The sequence below is a fragment of the Phyllobates terribilis genome, unplaced genomic scaffold (genome assembly GCF_046119375.1).
Source record: "Phyllobates terribilis strain yellow unplaced genomic scaffold, ASM4611937v1 Scaffold_12__6_contigs__length_324123572, whole genome shotgun sequence".
Classification (NCBI taxonomy): domain Eukaryota; kingdom Metazoa; phylum Chordata; class Amphibia; order Anura; family Dendrobatidae; genus Phyllobates; species Phyllobates terribilis.
Window position 1 is genome coordinate 113977533 of NW_027362772.1, and position 22613 is coordinate 114000145.

The window sequence follows — 22613 nt, forward strand, 5'->3', positions numbered from 1 at the left end:
CTCTCCCTAGCTCAGCAGCACCTCTCCCTACACTGTCTGATTCCGGAGTGACTGTGAGGAGCATGGCAGCGCCAGGTGTGATACAGACCCGATGACGCTGTGCGGCCAGCCAATCACTTTAATGCCACCACCAACATGGCTGCGGCATTACAGTGAGTGGCAAACAATCCCTGCATGTTTATTTGCTCTGTAAAGAGCGCAACACATGCAGTGATCTCCTGCCGAGTAACCCCGGAAATAGTCGGCGAGCGCCGAGCATCTTGAGCTATGAGATGCTCGGGCAAGCACCGAGCAGTAGCGAGCTTGCTCGCTCATCACTAGTTGAGACCTAATCAGGATGGTTTTTAGTCTTTGGCCATTATCCCTCCCAATTTATTCTTAACTAAGTATAAAGGCTTTGAAGGAATATTTCTGCCCCTGACTATTGCTAATTGGCTGCTTAGAAAATAAAAATAGATTAGTTTGTTGGCACCTATATAAATATGTCCAGAATGGGTGCAAGAAATGGAACTCTCGCTGGGTATTTGACGAAATTCACTCCTGTGACCAAAAGTACATTGGATATCAAAGTCTACACACCCTTGTTAAAATGCCAAGTTTTTGTCATGCAAAAAAATCATACCAAGATTAATCGTTTCAGAACTTTTTCCATCTTTTAATATCACCAATAATCTGTACAATTCATTTTAAAAAATAAACTGAAATCTTTTCAGTTGTTTAAAGAAAAATTAAGATCTAAAATAATGTGGTTGCATAGTTATATTGTGACACGGTCACTGGTGTGATATACAAGGGGAGGTATGTGTCACGCTGGTTGCTGGCCTGTGTGAACTGAAACCTACAAAATTTCTGGCAGCATGTTATATGCTGGGGTTAACTCACTTGAAGGGTGTGTTTTTTGTGAATGGCAAAGCGGGTGGGAAGCCATTCACACTACCTCCCCTCAGGGTGTGGCTGAGCAAGGTTTAAATTCTCAGTCACTATTGTTTCCTGTCTGTAGTGTGTGGTCTGGGGAGAAGTCCCCAGGCTGTGTTTGGCTGAAGCCAGGTTATACTTTTATCTTTTGTTTTCCTTTTAACCCCGAGAGGGCCTATTTATTTTTATGGGACGCTGCTGGAGTTTATGCCGCACAATAAACCCGCAGAAAGTTTACCCGAACCGTGTGTCCTGTGTCTGCCTCGGGAGAGCCGAGCAAGTCGCTTTACCACAATATATACACCCTTTTAGTTTTTCTCAAAAGATTTGTATAGATTTTGGGTAACATTCTAGGTGGAAAAAGTTCTGAAATTATTCTTCTTGATATGATTTTCTTTATATGACAAAAACCTGACATTTTAACAGGGGAGTGTAGATGTTTTATATCCACTGTATGAATTAGTTTATACTTTTGATGAATCTAGAACATAGCTGGCATGTACCACGTTTGTAGTAGGCTCTGCTCCCGAGCCTGCTCCACACATGCAGACATGCTGATACATCCATATGTCTTGTTATTATGCATTGCTTGTTGTTGTTTTTTTTTATATAGTGGAATCATATTCCGCAGCGCTTGACAGACCTCATCTTCACTGTCCCCATTGTGGCTCACAACCTAAATTCCCTATCAGTATGTCTTTGGAGTGTAGGAGGAAATCGGTGAACCCGGAGGAAACCATGCAAACACTGGGAAAACATGCAAACTCCTTGCAGATGTTGTCCCTGGTGAGATTTGATCCCAGGACCCCCAGCGCTGCAAAGCAACAATGTTAATCACTGAGCCACCAAGCTTCTCTAGCCCCCTTGCTGCCACGTATGCATAAAGAGGGTTAAAGGTCCACTAATTATGATGAGTTCCAGGCATACCAAGATTGAGAGTCTGACCAATCTTGTCCACTATAGCGGCTGTTTGGTAGTGTGGTCACTAGGATTTGTAGCACCACCTGGTGTCAGCAGATTGCAATGACAACCACTTTATATATACAGTAGTTTAGTTCTTAGCTCGCTGCTAAAACTTACCTTGTATAGTTGCGTAGCAGTAGGCAAAAGGTTAATCAAAACTAGTTGCTAAATTTTCTGTTTTGAATACATTGAAGTTGCAAAAGTAAGCATGATGTTAAAAGAGAGCCCAACTCCCCCTCCTCTTTTAGGCTCCTTTCCTCACTGGTTATTTAGTAGTCTGTACTCTATAGCAATTCTGCACTTGCTCTCTTCCTGGTGAACTTGTCATGGACCCCCTCGATATATACAGCAGCTAATCTGGAGATGCTAGTCTGCAGGGGAAAGGTAGAGAGCAGCAGCCTGACTGATGGACAATGAGGAACTGAAGGCAGATTGCATACTACCTTACACTCCCTGGAGCCACTGGAGCAAAGTCACATTTCCAATTCAAAGCGGACCTTCATGATCACTGAGGGACTAGATCACAGGTGAGTATGGCAGGTACTGATTAATGTTTTAACGGATATGGACACTTGGCTCATTTTTGAGGGCAAAGTTTGTAATTTATCTTTCTGAGCTGAACTTTGATGTGATCATACATTAGAGTAGAGAAGCTTAGAAGAAGACAGAAGTGTTACAAACCCTACGAATAGAATGACAGATTCACTGCTAGTTCAGTCTGCAGCAAACTATGTAAAGTGAAAGAATTGTTAAATAACTGGGTGAAACTGTTGCTGAAAAAGACTTGGCTGGATGACCAACATAGGGATCAGTATTAAACACCAGTGCCCGGCAGCGACTGTTAAGGCAAATAAAATGATTGGACGCATTAAAACAGGCCATAGATGCTCATGACCGAAACATTTAGCCTCTATACAAGTCAGTAGTGCAGCCGCACTTTGAATACTGTTTAGAATTTTGGTCACCGGTGTATAAGGAGGACATAACTGAACTAGACCGGGTGCAGAGAAGAGCGACCAAGGTTATTAAGGGATTGCGTGGACTGCAATATCAAGCTAGGTTATCAAATTTGGGATTATTCAGTTTGGAAAAACTATGGCTTAGGGTCGATTTTATTACAATGTGCAAATATATGAAGGGACAGTACAGAGATCTTCCATATGATTTTTTTTTTTACTTTAACAAGGAGGTATCTTCTACATCCAGATGTAAGAAGGTTTAATAATCACAGACGGGGATTCTTTACTGTAAGAGCAGTGAGACTATGGAAAACTCTGCCGCATGATGTTGTAATTTGATTCTCTAAAGGACAACGAGGACCTGGATGCCTTTCTTGAAAAATATAATATTAGAAGTTATCGGTACCAGAATCTGTGATGGAGCATTGATCCAGGGAACTAACCTGATTGCCGTATGTGGAGTCGGGAAGGAATTTTACCTCTAATATTGAGCTATTGGCCTCTGCCCCATGGGATTTTTGCCTTCCTCTGAATCACCATGTTAAGATATAGGATGAAATCAATGGAATTGTGTTGTCGTTCAACCTTTAAAACTATAAGCTTTCATATTTTGATCTCTGTGAAATTACTCATAGCCAGACATGGGAAAAGTGTCATCATCCCATCAATTAGCCGACTCCTTCAAGCTGTTAATTATAATTGTGTCATGGAACGTTCTGTTGTTTCAATATAAGGTATCTACTCCTCTCAGTGTAACAAATGGATAGTGTCCAATTTCTGTAAGGACTTCATGTCATCGTAAGCTGTATTTTATATTTCTTTGTCACATTTTCTCGTTCTCCTGCCCTATATTTTATTATCAACAACTAATTATCTGTGAATCAAACTTTGATTTTCCTTTATTTCCATCTTTTTCTTCCCTCTACTTCCCCTCTCCCCTCATCGTTTTGTCTTCACGTGTATATATACCAGATAATTGATATTTTATATGCGAAAAATATTGCTTGTGAAGTATTTTATTAGCTAACATTGCATGAATGTGTATATGAACCTTGTTGGGTGATTTGACCACAATCTGTTTTTCTATGTATATATTGCTGAAATTAGCAGTTTTTGTCCCTTACAGTTTTTAATGTACGTTTCTAAGCTGTTCAATAAAAGTCAGTTAAAAAAAATAGCAAAAAAACCCAACATTTTATTATAGGAAAAGAATCTGACATTTATTCTTAAACTAATAATGCTGAGACAAAGACTAACTCGCTTATCCAATTATTATTTTTTTTTTTTTTAGTCTTTTTTTTTTTTTGCCTTTTTGGAAACACACTTTCATCACCTTTTTCTGCCCTTTCCTCCCTCTCTGACTAACTGTGCCATTATATTTGTAATTCTGGGGAGGAAGTGACTACGTCTACTAGATTTCTGCCATAGGAGATTCTGACCTACCGGATTTTCCCACATGTACGGTATTGGCTGTGCATGTTAATATGCAAGCAACATTTTATATAACTTTGTTTTTAAAAACGAAAAGTTGTTTTATCAGCTTTCTTGTAAAATATGTGGTATAATTTATAGACGCTCAGTCACTCCTAGAGGCCACATAATGGGGAAATCTGTTTTCCAAGACTCTCCCAGGTTTCATGTGGGTGGCTCTGTGGGGCTCAGAGGTTAGCACTTCTGCCATGCAGCCCTAGACCATAGGCTTAAATCCAAAATCGGCAACATCTGTGTGGACTCGGTGTTCTCCCTGTGTGGGTTTCCTCCATTTTCTTGTTATCCAAAGTATACTTGGGAGAAATTAAGGGTATAATATTTGTGCAGCTTTATGTAATTATTTTGCTTAACCTGTAGCTTCGAGTTATAACTTGCTTTAATATTTTTAGATGAAAAATGAAATATGAATGTATATTTTGCAATATGCTTTAATTTTAAAACCAGAGCCACCTTGCAGTACTGCATGCTGTACAAGACACCACATACTGACCCCATTGACTTTTAATGTGGTCCGTCATGTTCATTGTTTGAAATGTAATATTCAACTGTCATGAAATGTTTTAACTTTAGAGAGCAGAAGTTAACACTGCTGGATTTTCAAGAGGCCCCATCATCTCTAGAAAGTCTTCCTGACGGTGGCTACCCTAACAACGTAAGTGAAAAAGTAAGTCAAACGGACTTAAGATTATAGGGGTTTTCTACCACTACTTAAACACTGAAGTGCCCAATGTAAAATAATTAAAAAATTATAATCCTTTCCCAAACATCAACTTTAGCCCTGTGTCTTCTGGTTTTCACCAGTTTACCCCCAAAATGTTATTTGTTGGAATTTATTCGCAATACTACAAATCTAATTGCCCGGAAAAAAACATGTATAACACTCAGTTTTTCTAGGAATGTATTGAACCAATTGTGATCTTTTCATGGCGTACACAGCATTATTAATGTCCAAGTGAAGTAACATTAACCTATCTGGCTAATTGTGAACAGATGATAATTATCATCTTATTATAATGTGTGGTAACCAACAGCCTATTTAACACTCTTCACTATCAGACTTTTTTGGCTATTTAATTAAATAAAAAGAAAAACTGTAAAAAAAAATTCTCCCTACTTGGGGGCAAATGCTTGCTTTGCTGATCTTCACACACAGGCGGTGCAGACAGAAGAAGCTTTGCAAAATAAAATGGTGATCACTAGTTCACATTCCGAAAACTGTAATGGTTTTTCATCTAGGAGTCAAAAAAAATATCAATTTTTTTTGATCCGCCAGAATTTTACTTAGTCTAAATGACTAAGCAATTCCAAAGGCTTTTAATCAAGCTGTCAAAAAATTTTTTTTTTTTTTAATTGGTGGGAACAAGCTAGCTGTTTTCAAATTGAAGAAGCAGTGGCTTGTCAACAAGCCTTTCAAAAATTTGCCTCATTTTGGTAGCTGTTTCATGCTTGTGTACCTTCAAGAGAGAATGTTTATTAGCATGAGTGAGGCTGTCGTGACTTGGCAGAGGTAGCAGCAGAATCCGCAAGGTAGCGAATTAGGACTGGGAATGCAAGTAGATGTGTGGCAGTATAGGATCAGCAACAGAAGCTCCGGCAGCAGCTGTACTAGAGTAGAGATGTCATGATAGACAAAGGTGCAGATGCCCATCTAAGCGTGGGCCATTGGCACTAGCTGCAGTAGATTAGTATAGAAGAGTGACAGTCAAACAGTAAAATAGTATGGCCAATTGGTATCAGCTGTAGGTTACTGAAAGTCTGCACTGATCCATGCCTCATTCACTTTGATAACCTGATCCGATTGGTTACGATAGTCATGGGCTGCACTGAATATCCTCTCTGACATTACACTGGAGGTTGGACATGATGGTACACCCATAGCAAACTGGCGCAATCTGCTGACCCAAAAGTAAATGGGATTGGGATCAAGGTATCTGCCTAAGAAAGCATATAGTCTAGGTATGTCTGAACTTGGCTGTTCAGTCTGAGCATTTGTCTGTGAACATGTGTGTAGTTGGTCAATGGCAAATAAAACATCTGGTCCGTCATGTCAAATATACTGTAGCTGTTGCCGCTACTTCTTTGGCTACTTTTTGTAGCCTTAATTCTGGCACAGGCCGGTAAGAGCGTTGGGTCTTTTGGTTAGTCGTGTGGGTGGCCGACATCCGCTTTGCAAAGCAGGTAACCCAGCTTATCCTGGTAATGAGCTAATTTGGACCTCCTTCTGAAGCTGGAAAAAATTATCCCATTTTGCTTTTAGATCAATGGTCTTTAAATCATAGGTATACATTAATCATCCCATTGCTTGATGGTAGCAATATATCTTTCATCTGACAAGAATTCCAGAATACAGCTTGCAATGTTGTCCAGCAGTACCAAATGCTCCTTTGGTTCATTTTCATCACCCCGCTGTGACTGTTAGTTGTTATGGCCAGCGTTGTCATCAATTTCACTGCCTGTCTTGCCTGTTACCAGCTCAATGTCCCCCTCCACATCCACCTGCTGCTGCTCCTCCTTTCCCTCCTCCCCCACTTACCCTTCTCCAAATCCTGCAGCATGTTACGTGGACCTTGAGGGTCCCCAACAGACAGTGTCTGCAAATAACATGTGCAATTTGCTGATTTTCCTCCATTCCCACTCCAGGAAGCATGTTTTCTGTGACACACAAGCCAAGGTTTCTGTATTTTGTTGTAGTAGCAAAATGAGGATTGAATGGCATGTAAAAAAATGCCCTCCTTGTTTGTAGTGTGTGAAGAATAAAAAAAACACTTAGGGGTTGTCCCATGAACAAAGTACATTTTAATTAATAGATCTTAGAATAAAAAGAAGTTCCACAATTACATAGTAACATAGTATTTTAAGGTTGAAGGAAGACTAAGTCCATCTAGTTCAACCCATAGCCTAACATGTTGATCCAGAGGAAGACAAAAAAAACCCATGTGGCAAACACTAAGATCCACATTGGGGGAAAAAAAATTCCTTCCTGACTCCAATACGGCAATCAGACTAGTTCCCTGGATCAACGCCCTATCAAGGAATCTAGTATATATAACCTGTAATATCATACTTTTCAAGAAAGGCATCCATGCCCTTCTTAAATTTTAGTAGTGAATCACTCATTACAACATCATGTGGCAAAGAGTTCCATAGTCTCACTGCTCTTACAGTAAAGAATCCGCATCTGTGATTATGATTAAACATTCATTCCTCCAGAAGTAGAAGATGCCCCCTTGTCCCCGTCTCAGGCCTTAGAGTAAAAACATCAGTAGAAAGGTCTTTGTACTGTCCCCTCATATACTTGTACATAGTAATAAGATCACCCCTAAGCCTTCGTTTTTCCAAACTAAACCCCAAGTGTTATAACCTGTCTTGGTATTGCAGACCCCCCAGTCCTCTAATAACCTTGGTCACTCTTCTCTGCACCTGCTCTAGTACAGCTATGTCTTTCTAATACACCGGAGACCAGAACTGTACACAGTATTCGGAGTGTGGTCGCACTAGTGACTTGTATAGAGGTAAAATTATGTTCTTCTTGTGAGCATTTATGCCTCTTTTAATGCATCCCATTATTTTATTTGCCTTTGCAGCAGCTGCCTGACATTGGCCACCAAACGTGATCTTATCGTCCACCAATACACCCAGGTCTTTTTCAGTGACAGTTTTGCCCAGTGTTTAACAATTAAGCATATAACTATACCTTTTATTTCCTCTGCCCAAGTGCATTATCCTTACATTTGTCCCCATTAAAGCTCATTTGCCATTTATCAGCCCAAGCTTCTAGTTTACATAGATCCTCCTGTAATATAAAATTCTCCTCCTCTGTATTGATTACCCTGCAGAGTTTAGTGTCATATGCAAATATTGAAATACTACTCTGTATGCCCCCTACAAGGTCATTAATAAATATGTTAAAAAGAAGCGGGCCCAATACTGACCCCTGTGGTACCCCACTGTTAACTGAGACCCAGTCTGAGTGTGTTCCATTAATATCTACCCTTTGTTTCCTATCTTTGAGCCAGTTCTTAACCCACATACAAAATATTTTCCCCTTTCCCCATTGTTCTCCTTTTATGTATCAACCTTTTGTGTGGAACCGTATCAAAAGCTTTTGAGAAGTCCATATACACAATATCCACTGCATTTCCTTGGTCCAGTCCAGAACTTACCTCCTTATAAAACCTGATCAGATTAGTTTGACAGGAACAGTCCCTCGTAAACCCATGTTGATATTGGGTCATGTGGTAATTTTTCGTCGGATACTCTAGTATAGCATCTCTTAGGAAACCCTCCAGGATTTTACCCACAGTAGAGGTTAAGCTTACTGGCCTATAATTTCCAAGTTCGGTTTTTGTCCCCTTTTTGAATATTGGCTCCACATTTGCTATACGCCAGTCCTGTGGTACAGACCCTGTTATTATGGAATTTTTAAAGATTAAAAATAATGGTCTATCTGACATTACTTAATTCCTGCAGTACTCGCGGGTGTATCCCATCCGGGCCCGGAGATTTGTCAACTTTAGTGATTTTTAGACTCCACCGTACTTCCTGCTGGGTTAAGCAAGTGATATTTAATGGAGAATTTTTGTTATCACTGATCATGTTTTCTGTCATGTGGTTTTCTTGTGTAAATACTGTTAAAAAAAAATAATTTATCATATTGGCTTTTTCCTCATCCACCATTTCACCCAGACTATTTTTAAGGGGGCCAACACTATATCATTTTTTATTTTTTTACTATTTATGTAGGTAAAGAATATTTTGGGATTATTTTTACTTTCTCTGGCAATGAGTCTCTGTCTCAATCTTTGCTGCCTTGATTTGTTTTTTACAGAATTTATTTAATTTTCTGTATTTATTTAATGCCTCATCACTACCTACTTGCTTTAGTTCTCTAAATGCTTTCTTTTTGTCACTTATTGCGCCCTTTACAGCTCTATTTAGCCATAGTGGTTTCCTCCTATTTCTAGCATGTTTATTCCCATAGAGTATATATTGTGCACAGGTCCTATTCAGAATGCTAATAAATGTCTCCCGTTTGCTTTGTGTAGTTTTATGTCTCAGGATATCGTCCCAGTTTATTGCACGAAGATCATCTCTCAACCGTTGTAAATTTGCCTTCCTGAAGTTTAGTGTCCTTGTAACCCCTCTACTACACATCTGATTAAAGGATACATGAAAACTTATTATTTTGTGATCACTATTACCCAAGTGACCCCCAACTCGTATATTTGATATGTGGTCTGGCCTGTTGGTTAATATTAGGTATAGCAGTGTCCCCCTTCTTGTTGGGTCCTGAACCAGTTGTGAAAGGTAATTGTCTCTCATAGTTGTCAAAAACCTATTACCTTTGCTGGAACTACAGGTTTCTGTTCCCCAATGTATTTCAGAGCAGTTAAAGTCCCCCATAATAATGACTTCTCCTTGAGTCGCTGCTTCATCTATTTGCTTTATGTGGATATTCTCCGCTGCTTCCATTATTTTTGGAGACTTATAACAAACCACTATCAGTAATTTAGTATTTTTTCCCCCTCCCCTTATCTCCACTCACAGGGACTCTACATTTTCATTAGATATGTTTTTTCATTTGGATATGTTTTTTTTTTTAAAAATCTTCCTGACTGAGAATCTTATAAATGTGCCCCTGTGTATTAGATGAGCCCTACCATGTAGAAACACGGTTGGATGTACCACAGCTCCTGGGCAGGGGAGCAAGCAAAAGGGTGCACAGACTTTATAGTATTGGATTGCAGCTGATTCTTTCTATGAGGTAAAACACATTTTTAACCAGACATGAAAATGTTTTTACCTTACAGAAACCTGCATCTGCTATTCCATGCTGTACTGTCTGTATACTCTTTTGCTTCCTCTCCTGCCCAGGATCTTTGGTATGTTCTGACCATGTCCCTGCATTGTCAAGTATAGCATTTAAACAGCACATTTAGAAGATTCTCTCAGTACAGGAACATTTTTTTTTAAACATCCAATTGTGAAACTTTTATTTATTTTTATTCTAAAATCTATTGCGTGAACTGTACTTTTTTTGTGGGACAACCCCTATAAGTGAGGTGCTGTTACTTATGTATCTTACAGATCAATCAATTCATAGACGCACTGACTCTACAGGTCCTTAACCACCCTATCACTTAAATGTTTGAATTAATATTCACAGACTAAGACTGCCACTCTCATTTTCTAGTAACCAATATTGCACCCAAAGACCCATACTGAAATAACCAAAAAATTAATACACCTTATTGGAGTTCCCAAAACAGTACTGTGGGCCTATGAATATCTCGCCCAAAAGAATTTTCTAATGATAAATAAATATCAAGAAACCATACACCTACGCAAGTATAATTTTATTAATTACAATTAAATACACAAAATTTAGAAGAGAAAAAGAATTAAGAACTCCCCTATTTTTCGTGTTCTTATAATTTTTCTGTATATAATTAATTGTAATTAATAGAATTTAACTTATTTATGTATATGCTTTGTTGATATTCACTCCCATTTTCTGTTTGCTTGAGCACTGAAAGTAGTACACCACAATCGGGTTAGGCTAGTAGTACACCACAATCGGGTTAGGCCAGTAGTACCCCACAATCGGGTTAGGCCAGTAGTACCCCACAATCGGGTTAGGCCAGTAGTACCCCACAATCGGGTTAGGCCAGTAGTACCCCACAATCGGGTTAGGCCAGTAGTACCCCACAATCGGGTTAGGCCAGTAGTACCCCACAATCGGGTTAGGCCAGTAGTACCCCACAATCGGGTTAGGCCAGTAGTACCCCACAATCGGGTTAGGCCAGTAGTACCCCACAATCGGGTTAGGCCAGTAGTACCCCACAATCGGGTTAGGCCAGTAGTACCCCACAATCGGGTTAGGCCAGTAGTACCCCACAATCGGGTTAGGCCAGTAGTACCCCACAATCGGGTTAGGCCAGTAGTACCCCACAATCGGGTTAGGCCAGTAGTACCCCACAGTCGGGTTAGGCCAGTAGTACCCCACAGTCGGGTTAGGCCAGTAGTACCCCACAGTCGGGTTAGGCTAGTAGTACACCACAATCGGGTTAGGCTAGTAGTACACCACAATCGGGTTAGGCTAGTGGTACACCACAATCGGGTTAGGCTAGTGGTACACCACAATCGGGTTAGGCTAGTGGTACACCACAATCGGGTTAGGCCAGTGGTACACCACAATCGGGTTAGGCCAGTGGTACACCACAATCGGGTTAGGCTAGTAGTACCCCACAATCGGGTTAGGCTAGTAGTACCCCACAATCGGGTTAGGCTAGTAGTACCCCACAATCGGGTTAGGCCAGTAGTACCCCACAATCGGGTTAGGCCAGTAGTACCCCACAATCGGGTTAGGCCAGTAGTACCCCACAATCGGGTTAGGCCAGTAGTACCCCACAATCGGGTTAGGCCAGTAGTACCCCACAATCGGGTTAGGCCAGTAGTACCCCACAATCGGGTTAGGCCAGTAGTACCCCACAATCGGGTTAGGCCAGTAGTACCCCACAATCGGGTTAGGCCAGTAGTACCCCACAATCGGGTTAGGCCAGTAGTATACCACAATCGGGTTAGGCCAGTAGTACCCCATAATTGGGTTAGGCCAGTAGTACACCACAATCGGGTTTGGCCTTTTTCTATCTCTGTGTAATGAGCTGTGCGCTCTGACCTCCTATCCCTGCTCTGTACAAGCATAAGATGGCGTTCCTTGGCTAACCCCAATTTTCCATACTGGCTGTGATAGTCCCATGATGGTCTGTGCTATACCATGTAATGTGATAGCTGCCAGAGATTATGGGAAAGTTGGCGCAGCCCACATGTGTGAAATAGCGCTGGGAATTTTTTTTTTGAATTGCAAAGTTGAGGACATTCAACTCTAAGCTGATCCTCTGTGGATCGATTCGCTCCTCTCTAAGAATTTTGATCAGCTGGAAAACTCTTAAATTACCAAAATGTGCAGAAATTTGATGCTCTTGCTATTACATTTACAATATGATATTATTTACTCATGATTATCATATGGTCAGGAAAGTACATGAATGTAACTTTTAGTGACTGAGAACCTTCAATAATATGGCCTAATGTAATACTTGAATACAAAATATGATACTATAACTGTTTTTTCTTCAGTAGTTTTCTCTGGGCAGTCGTCTTTTTTGTAATACTCTGCTGGAAACAAATGCTGGATTATCAGATTTTGGGTTTAAAGAATTAGAAAACAGTCTTGGCTTTTATGTTTCTCTTTAATATGTTGCCTTTGGTCTGAGGAGTATGAGTGTATGCAGTTGACGCAGTTAACTGAAGCAGTCAGTTCCATGAAAATAAAGATCTGTAGTTTGCTTGCCACAGGCATCTGTTCATGGTTTCTTTTGCACTGTATTTCCATGTGTCCTACTCCATGTGTGTGAGTGGTTTGGCTTCAGTTCAAACTAAACATTGTTCTTCTAATGTTAAAAAGTTGGATGTATATTCTATTTCATGTGCTATTTCTGCTGCAGTAAAATGATCTGGTTGTTCCCAGGTTCTTATGTCATCACTATTAAGGCCTAGACTACTAGATCACCACAGATGAGCAAAGTTTGAATCATGTAATTATTTGCTTAAGTCATAACCAAAATGTCAGTGAAATGCATGCAAGTCTCACCTGATTTGACGTACTTTCTCACAGTTTTTGGACTTTACTGTATTTTTTTTCTTTGCATAAATATTTGGGTCTTTCGAAATTAAATTTAATGTGAAGTATTAGTAACTGTATGTATTTTTTCAGACTATATACCTCACTTTTGTTATGAATAATGTCTTTGCCTTATACTCCGCAGTCAGGGAGGTCTGGCTGTTCCTGACCCATGACTGCTGATAGAACGACTGTGCTAAATCTGAGAAAGCTCCATCAGCTGCAAAGTTCTTCCTCCTTCCATCCTGCACTGATGTGTATGATCATTACAGGGCGGCAGGACAAGATGAATGCCATGTGCCCAACAAATTCAGCCTGTTATCATAGAAATGTGCAGCAATTTCTCCTCTCACTGCCTGGCACTAAACTGATGTGTGTTCATTTTCCTGACTGAAAAAAATTGCACGCGTTTATTCTCAGCAAGAGTGTAACGGTATGTGCACATGATCAGTAATCGCTGTAAATTGGACGCAGCGCACTTGCACTGCATGCAATCCGCAGCAGCCAGATGTTACAGCATAGTGGATGGGATTTCAGGAAATCCCATGTCCACTATGCGTCTGTGTGCTCCTGCGGCTCACCCGCGGAGATGGACATGTAGTTCGTCTCTCCAGACCGCAGCATGTCAATTTATCTTGCGGAGACTCTAGTCTCCGCAAGAGAAATTCTATCAGTGCAAAGTAAAGGATGCGGTGAAGCCGCATGTGTTCAATGAACACATGCGGCTTCACCTGCGTGCAGCGGTTTGGACACAGCATAAAGTATACTGCGTTCAAAGCGCTGCCAGAAAATATCTTGTGCACGTACCCTAACATTAAAAATCAAGTATTTTGAACCTGCACAGAATGTATGGTTCTCATTCAAAGCCTTGAGCATCAGTCTATGTGGGTGATTTTTCCTTGTATCAGGTTGGCACACAGCATTGCCTTCAGAGAACTTATGTCAGTGTCTATTTGTCTATGTATATTAGTTCTTACATTAAAGGGGTTGTCCTGTCTTAAGCTATGTGACTGCAGACTTGTGAATCCTCGCATAGTGTAGGGCTTCCTTCATAATATGGGGGACACATCGTCATACAGACCACAGGTAATTTGCCTGGTATTTCTATGTTTTTATTATTTTCTCCTCAGTTTCTCCCTCACCTACTACTTCTTTTGACCAGGACAAAGGTTAAATTTCCCCTCAGGTTATTTTTAGCTCAGCTGGTACCCAACTGTTAGGTTTCCCAGTTTTTCTTAGGTCCCAGATTGGCTCATCTGAAAAAATGTGGGAAGAATTCTCCTTTTTAAACCCCCTGGATGCGCTGATCAGCTGTCAGTTGAAAAGAGTGAAGACGTCAGGATGAAATAGCTGATGCAGGAGCAGCTGAGGAGAACCGGGGAAGCTGGCGGAGAAGCCTGGCTGCAGAGCTGCTTGGAATCTCTGGTACTGACGCAAGAACAAGAAGTGTCCAGTGTTCCAGATGAAGAAGAAAGATTATCTGATGAAGCTGAAGAAGACTGCAATCAAGCGAGCTATAATAACCTGCAAAGAAGAAGAGCGACCGAGAACTACTCACCGCTGCCATCGCAGAGCAGGAAGAGGATGCGGTCCCTGAGGAAGTCTCCGCCCACCGGAAGAACCATCGCGAGACCCACGGCATCATAAAATGGCACCAGCTCCCGGGGGTGTCATCTAACCTCCGCTCCCGGGGGTGTCATCTAACCTCCGCTCCCGGGGGTGTCATCTAGCCTCCGCAGTCGTATAAGAGCTGCAGAGGCCCAGGAACGCAAGAAGCCAGACCGCGCTGCTGAGCACAGCCTACCCTGGGAGTCTGGCTGCGGCAGTAACATATCAGCGGCAGCATCGTGGCTAGGAAGAGCCTCAGCTGGCGCAAAGGAGGTGCCGGCCAACCCTTCTGCCAAATGGCGGCGCCAGTGCTCTCCCCATAGGGCGACTTTGAGCACAGAAGATTTAGTGGGAGGATCGGGCACCAGGACCTGCGCAGAGGGTGAGAACATCATTGTTCCCCTGTTTGTGTCACCTAGTGACAGCTTAGCATTACTAAAAGAAATGTGTAGGTAGGTTGTAAATGAATGCCTAGTCAGTCATGGTCTGGAATCCAGTGTTGGTTCTTAACCAGCTGGATCTCAGAGTAGTTTAGTCCGTATACCAACTGCGGGCAAAAGTGCAGGTGTGGCTGTATCGTTTTTTTAAAGAAGCCATCACCTCAGAGTTGTTCCCATTGGGTTATCATTTGACCCCCATAGTAAAAGAAAATTTGGAATGGTGAATTTCTTGATTTACTGTCCATTGCCCTCAGCAAAAGATAATTTTGCTAAGGGCGATAATAAGTGAGCCACTGAGAATGATAAAAGGAGAAATTATTATTATTATTAATTTATATAGCGCCATTGATTCCATGGCGCTGTACATAAGAAGGGGTTACATACAAAATAAGAATATCACTACAGTAAACAAAGTAACAATGATAGACTGGTACGGAGGGAAGAGGACCCTGCCGTTGCGGGCTTACATTCTACGGGAAATGCTCCGTGTTCATTTAACAATTGGCTGCAGGCATTCTGCATATTCTTAACGGTTTGGGGTGAGAAGCATCCAGAGTGCTGCAGCGGATTATTTCAACACATAGACATAGTACTAGAGGCCTACCGCAATTTTGGCGGTATGGCCTAGTACTATTATGATGAGGCATTTAGGCAAAACTTAGCGGTCCACCCATCCTTAAGATGGGGGATGAAGGATGTTGGTCTATGGATAAACTTAATGCTACCACAGAGGAATGCCACACAGAGACAACCTATTAATAATCAGAATATTAAAGAAGGCATATGCTTTGCCTTCAATGAGTCAGCCTGAAATGGCTGACTAATTGCAGATACAAGCATGATTGCTTCTTCTATGGTGGCATGCATTCTACCTCTAAATGCTTTAAGAAAATCAATCAGTCGGCACAACAACAACCAAGCACTAAGGATTCCTTTCTTAAAAGCAATGACATCAGTGAATCTCTTAAAAATGGTCCCTTGGTTAGACCGATTCCCGGATAAAGGTAAAGCCAATATAGTTTTTAAAGGTTTTCTTTTTGGTTTTCCAGTTCCAAAATTTATGGGAATGGGTTGTTGTTGGTCCGATAATTGATATGAGAATATAATTGAAGAAAAAATAAACAAGGAGCTTTTATTAGGAAGGATCGCTGGTCCCTTTGACACTCTCCCGTTTGATAGGTTCATTATTTCACCAATCGGTTTAGTCCCTAAGGCTATGTTCACACACGTGTTTTGCTGCCTATTTTGCAGCAGATTTTTATGCAAATTTTCAGCTGCGTCTGGCAGTACCAGCGAAGTCTATGAGAAACCAGAATTCTCTGTTCAAACATGTTGCTTTTTGTTTGCTGCGTATTTTCTGCCTTGCTTGCCCATTTGGAAAATAAAGCATGTCCCTTCTTTCTGTGTTTCTGCAGCAGAAAACGCACCTCTGTATTTGCTGCTTTTTTTCAACCATAGGAAGTAATGGGTGGTCAAAAATACGAAGCAAATACGCAGCAAAAAACGCAACAAATACGCAGAAAATACTCTCGTTTTTTATGCAGTTGTTTTCCTGCCAGAGAAAAGTTAGCAGCTTTGCAGCAGAAAAAAAACACGTGTGAACATGGCCTAAAAAAAGAAACCGGTTCCTTTAGGATGATTCACCATTGATTGTTCCCTAAAGAATATTCAGTTAATGATGAGGTAGATAAATCTCAGGCGTCTGTGAAGTATGCTTCATTTGATCAAGCTATTGATATTTTAAGAACATTTGGTCAAGGATCTTTATTGGCAAAAGCGGATATTAAATCAGCATTTAGGCTCTTGCCCGCAAACCCTGAAGGCTTAAATTCCCTTGGTTTTCAATAACGATTGATTCAATAAAAATGGAATGTAGACTTCCAGTAGATAAATTTAGTAAAGATAGAGGGTTTGTTAAACATGTTGTCAAAAGAAAAAACTACACTGTAACAATTCCAATTTTTACTAGACTTACTTAATTTTGCGTTACGAATAATCCCGATGGGCCGTGTTTTCTCTAAAAGATTATACGAGGCGACTAAAGGTGTTAAGTCCCCTAGAGCACACATTAGAATGAACAGAGAAATGAAAGAAGATATTTTAGTCTGGATAGCGTTTTTCAATAATTTTAACAGTTGCAGCTGCTGGCAACCAGAATTCATTCTAGCCGATTCCTTCCAATTGTTTTTTGGTTGTTCTAAGGAATTTTGGCTGTGGTTTGTTCTTTGGAGAAAAATGGTAAGCTGAATGTTGGCCAAACTCATTATTATTTAGTCAAACCCCATCCAACGTACTGATGGAATTATTCACTTTCTTAATTGTTCTATCAATTTGGGGTTTTGAATTAAATAATAGACGAATATTGCTTTAATTCAGCAGATATGGGTACGGATTTTGCTGTAAACACGCTATCAGCAAAGTGCCGACAAGCAGAAAAGCTTATCAGACGTATTGTTGCTTGTTGTTTGAAAATGTAATATTTGTTTGAAAGCAACTTAATCTGTAAAGAATACCCATCCCATAGCAAATGCTTTATTTCGTCACCGGTGGCAAGAATTTCGGAGGCTGGCCCCGTTGGCAGATCAAGAAGGGATACCGTGTCCGACACACTCATGGAGTCTAATCTTGGATTAATACCCTATTATATTAGACATTCAGTTTTTGTAAGAGAATGGGCAGATTATTCTGCTACATGGGTCCAAATTTTGCAAAATTTTAGAAGTTGATCATACTCAGATTAGAGTAGATACAGTATTATTTGTTAATAGTGTATTGTTAAAAAGGGTTTCTTTTTCCTCCATATCCAAAACTTTAGCAGGAGTTTCCTTTTTCTTTAAATTACACGTGACCTCCCCTGTTTGAGCAACTTTTTCACTGGAAGCAAATTGCAAAGCTTTCAAAAGGAATTTGTGGCGTCCCGATGAGACGCTCGATATCCATTAGCTTATTACCTAAATTTTGGTTTGTTTTGAGTTGAACCTGTCTTGATAATTTTGAATTGACATTATATAGAAGGGCTTAAAAATTTTGTGTTAGCCTTTAAGAATAGGGGAATTAGTGGCTATCAACAAAAAATCAGAATCTAGCCTTATTACTGTCTTGGTCTGCCATACCAAGACAAGTTATTACACTTGGGGTTATTTAGCTTGGAAAAACAAAGGCTTAGGGGTGATCTTATTACTATGTACAAGTATATGAGGAGACAGTACAAAGACCTTTCTACTGATCTTTTTACTCTGAGGCCTGAGACGTGGACAAGGGGGCATCTTCTACGTCTGGAGGAAAGAAGGTTTAATCATAATCACAGACGCGGATTCTTTACTGTAAGAGCAGTGAGACTATGGAACTCTTTGCCCCATGATGTTGTATGAGTGATTCACTACTAAAATTTAAGAAGGCCATGGATGCCTTTTTTGAAAAGCATAATATTACAGGTTATATATACTAGATTCCTTGATAGGGCGTTGATCCAGAGAACTAGTCTGATTGTCGTATGGAGTCAGGAAGGAATTTTTTTCCCCAGTGGTGGAGCTTAGTGTTGCCACATGATTTTTTTTTTGCCTTCCTCTGGATCAACATGTTAGGCTATGGGTTGAACTAGATAGACTTCGTTTTTAAGGTTGAAGGAAGACTATGTTACTTAGTGACCTTACCATAACGGATTCTGAGTTAATTATTCAAATTAGAAAATCTAAAACTGATCAGTTAGGCAGGGGTTGTAGTATTGGACTAAATAAGCTTCCAAATTCCCCAATTTGCCCAGTCACAAATGTTATAAATTGGTTAAAATTCAGATCTCACGTGAATGGCGCATTATTGTTACATAAAGACTTTTCCCCTTTGACTATTTTTCAATTTGATGCTGTTTTCAGAAAATGTTTAGTTCAGTTACATATGTGTGAGTTTAAAATTACATCGCATTCATTCAGAATTGGTGCAGCGACAGAGGCAGCTAGGTTAGGCCTTGAGGATAACCTCATTAAAAGGATCGGTCGATGGAATTCTAATGGATTCAAAATTTATTTAAGACCCGACTTACTGACAGGATTAACTATTCTTTTCAGGTCCACTAGTTGTTTGGATAGTGGACCACTCCTTTATCTTCTGGGCCCAGAAGAGAGCTGCAAGGAGAGCCTACTCGGAAAATCTGTCATTTAATACATCAGAGTTGAACATTTTTTGGTGTTGGAAACGAGGTTTATCATGGTTTAATTTAGAAAATTGGTTAAATGAGCTTTCTCGAGTATTGCTATCTTCTGATCTGGTTATTTTACACTCAGGAGGTAATGAACTGGGCAAGTACAGAAGTTTGGATCTTTTATGGGCAATGAGAAGGGAGATCTCTCTTTCTCGCTGACAATTTTCAAATTCTGTATTTGTCTTTTCTGAAATGGTTCCTCTTTTGGTCTGGGCTTCGATTGGGCTCCTGTTCGTGGTTAAAATTCGTAAAAGAGTTAATAAGGCCTTAGAGAAATTCCTTCCCATCTTGGGAGGTTTTTCCTTTTGGCATAAAGATCTTGAAGGACTCATTCCAGGCTTGTATAGAAACGATGGTGTTCATTTGTCCGATATTGGACTAGACATTTTCAATTTAGGTGTTCAAAATGCAATAGAAAAATGGCTGTGGTGTTGTGGGGGGCGTGTGGATAATCACCCAACTTATGCCAGGTGGATTTGGACATTTGTTGCTGAATATGTTTGGTTATTTATTAGTTGAAGTTGATTATCTGTTTTTTTATAAAAATGTATTGTTTCAGTTTATTTCGTTATTTAGATTTTATTATATGTAAGTGAGTTGGTCTTGTGTTACTATGTGCTCTGCGTCTGTGTGCCCGCTATGCGTTTTTCAAGCGTTTTTGCTGCGGAATTTCCGCAGCGTAAACGCTTGCAAGACGCTTGTTAATCTGTGCCCCATGATCCCCAATGAAAATCTCATGTTCTGTGCCCATGTTGCGGAATTTTCCACAGCAGATTTTCCTTGAAAAATCCGCAGCATGTCCATTATTTGTTCATTTCTGCATGCGGATTTGAGGTCCCAATGCATTTGAAAAACGCAAGTCAAATCCGCATGTAAAAACGCTGCAAAAACGTGTGTAAAATCTGCAAGCGTTTTTACTGCCAAGAAAATGCAGAAACGCTGCAGAAATTTTCTGCTTCAATTCTGCATCGTGGGCACATACCCTGAGAATTCTCGGGTGGTCATGTGACCACAATTATGCGATTTGCATACCCCCGGCCCCTTTCCGACTAGACTTGTCGGGCCTCACTCAAAACACTTGGGTTGAGCGAGACTGCGCACGTCTAGTTGGCACATGACCCGCACATGTCACCAGAGAGTCCTGACAGCGAACAGTGATATAAAGTTTCACAAGACTGCAGTCTCATAGTGTGACTGCAGACTTGTAGCTTAAGACAGGACGACCCTTTTAAGCAAGTACAACCCCTGTCAAAAATTATGGAATCACCGAGCTAGTTTTGTGCCATGTCTGTGATCTGCTTTTTTTCAACAACATTAAAGTAATTTTAAATGGCAACTTTATGGCTTTAAGAAACATTAAAAGAAATCAAGATAAAAAATGTGGTACTCGGGGTCATTTTTTTCAGACCAAGCAGAGGGAAAAAATTATGGAATCACTCAATTCTGAGGAGAAAATGATGGAATCGACCTGTAAATTTTCATTTCTAAAACTAACACCTGCATCAAATTAAATCTGTTTGTTAGTCTGCATCTAAAAAAGAGTGATCACACCTTGGAGAGCTGTTGCATCAAGTGGACTGACATGAATCATGCCTCCAACACGAGAGATGTCAATTGAAACAAAGGAGAGGATTATCAAACTCTTAAAAGAAGGTAAATTATCACTCAATGTTGCAAAAGATGTTGGTTGTTCACAGTCAGCTGTATCTAAAATCTTGACCAAATACAAACAACATAGGAAGGTTGTTAAAGGTAAACATACTGGTAGACCAAGAAATACATCAAAGCGTCAAGACCAGAAACTTAAAGCAATATGTCTCCAAAACAGGAAATGCACAACAAAACAAATGAGGAACGAATGGGAGGAAACTGGTGTCAATCGATGTCTGTGACCGAACTGTAAGAAACCGCCTAAAGGAAATGTGATTTACATACAGAAAAGCTAAACAAAAGCCATCATTAACACCTAAACAGAAAAAAACAAGGTTACAATGGGCTAAGGAAAAGCAATCATGGACTGTGGATGACTGGATGAAAGTCATATTTAGTGATGAATCGCGAATCTGCATTGGGCAAGGTGATGATGCTGGAACTTTGGTTTGGTGCCGTTCCAATGAGATTTATAAAGATGACTGCATGAAAAGAACATGCAAATTTCCACAGTCATTGATGATATGGGGCTGCATGTCAGGTAAAGGCACTGGGGAGATGGCTATCATTACATCTTCAATAAATGCCCAAGTTTACATTGATATTTTGGACAGTTTTCTTATCCCATCAATTGAAAGGATGTTTTGGGATGATGACATAATTTTTCAAGATGATAATGCATCCTGCCATAGAGCAAAAACTGTGAAAACATTCCTTGAAAGAAGACGCATAAGGTCAATGTCATGGCCTGCAAATAGTCCGGATCTCAATCCAATTGAAAATCTTAGGTGGAAGTTGAAGAAAATGGTCCATGACAAGGCTCCAACCTGCAAAGCTGATCTGCCAACAGCTATCAGAGAAAGTCGGAGCCAGATTGATGAAGAGTACTGTTTGTCACTCATTAAGTCCATGACTCAGAGACTTCAAGCTGTTATTAAAGCCAGATGTGGTGCAACAAAATACTAGTGATGTATTAGAGTGTTCTTTTGTGTGTTTGTTTTTCATGATTCCATAATTTTTTCCTCAGAATTGAGTGATTCCATAATTTTTTCCCTCTGCTTGGTCTGAAAAAAATTACCCCGAGTACCACATTTTTTATCTTGATTTCTTTTAGTGTTTCTGAAAGCCATAAAGTTGCCATTTGAAATGACTTTAGTATTGTGCCATGTCTGTGATCTGCTTTTTTTTCAACAACATTAAACAACTGAATGAACATCCTCCGAGCCCGGTGATTCCATAATTTTTGCCAGGAGTTGTACTAAATAACCAATACATTCCTCAGAAATCTATTTTCCCTTTAAAGGAGTATTCCCATCTCCAAGATCCTATCCCAATATGTAGTAGGTGTAATAATATTAGCAAATATTTCCTATTAGAAATATAGTATAGTTTTTCTGATTCGCTATCTCTCTTACCTCATGTGCAGGCATTGCAGGACCTTGGGTATCCATGGTTACGACCATTAGCAACTAGCTAACTAACTGACTTTATCAGTGATCGTAGCCATGGATACCTAAGGTCCTGCAATGCCTGCGCATGAGGAAAGAGATAGCGAATCAGAAAAAATATACTACATTTCTAATTGGAGGTATTTGCTAATATTATTATTATTATTCCACCTACTACATATTGGGATAGGATCTTGGAGATGGGAATACCCCTTTAATTATACCTGATCACATTTTTCTCTATGCCCTTTTTTTTTT

The 22613-nt window shown here is 40.2% G+C and overlaps 1 protein-coding gene across 4 annotated transcripts in view; it reads left to right on the forward strand.

Annotated features, from left to right (window-relative positions):
- The window catches only part of LOC141172247 (C-Jun-amino-terminal kinase-interacting protein 3-like), a 394188-nt gene that overhangs the window by 161404 nt on the left and 210171 nt on the right, over positions 1-22613 (forward strand). For 3 of the 4 annotated variants that reach the window (XM_073656238.1, XM_073656235.1, XM_073656237.1), the window contains exon 5: positions 4899-4992. In XM_073656238.1, the coding sequence (XP_073512339.1) occupies positions 4899-4992 (94 nt within the window). The remainder of the gene's footprint in view (positions 1-4898; positions 4993-22613) is intronic. The other variant, XM_073656236.1, reaches the window with a different exon arrangement.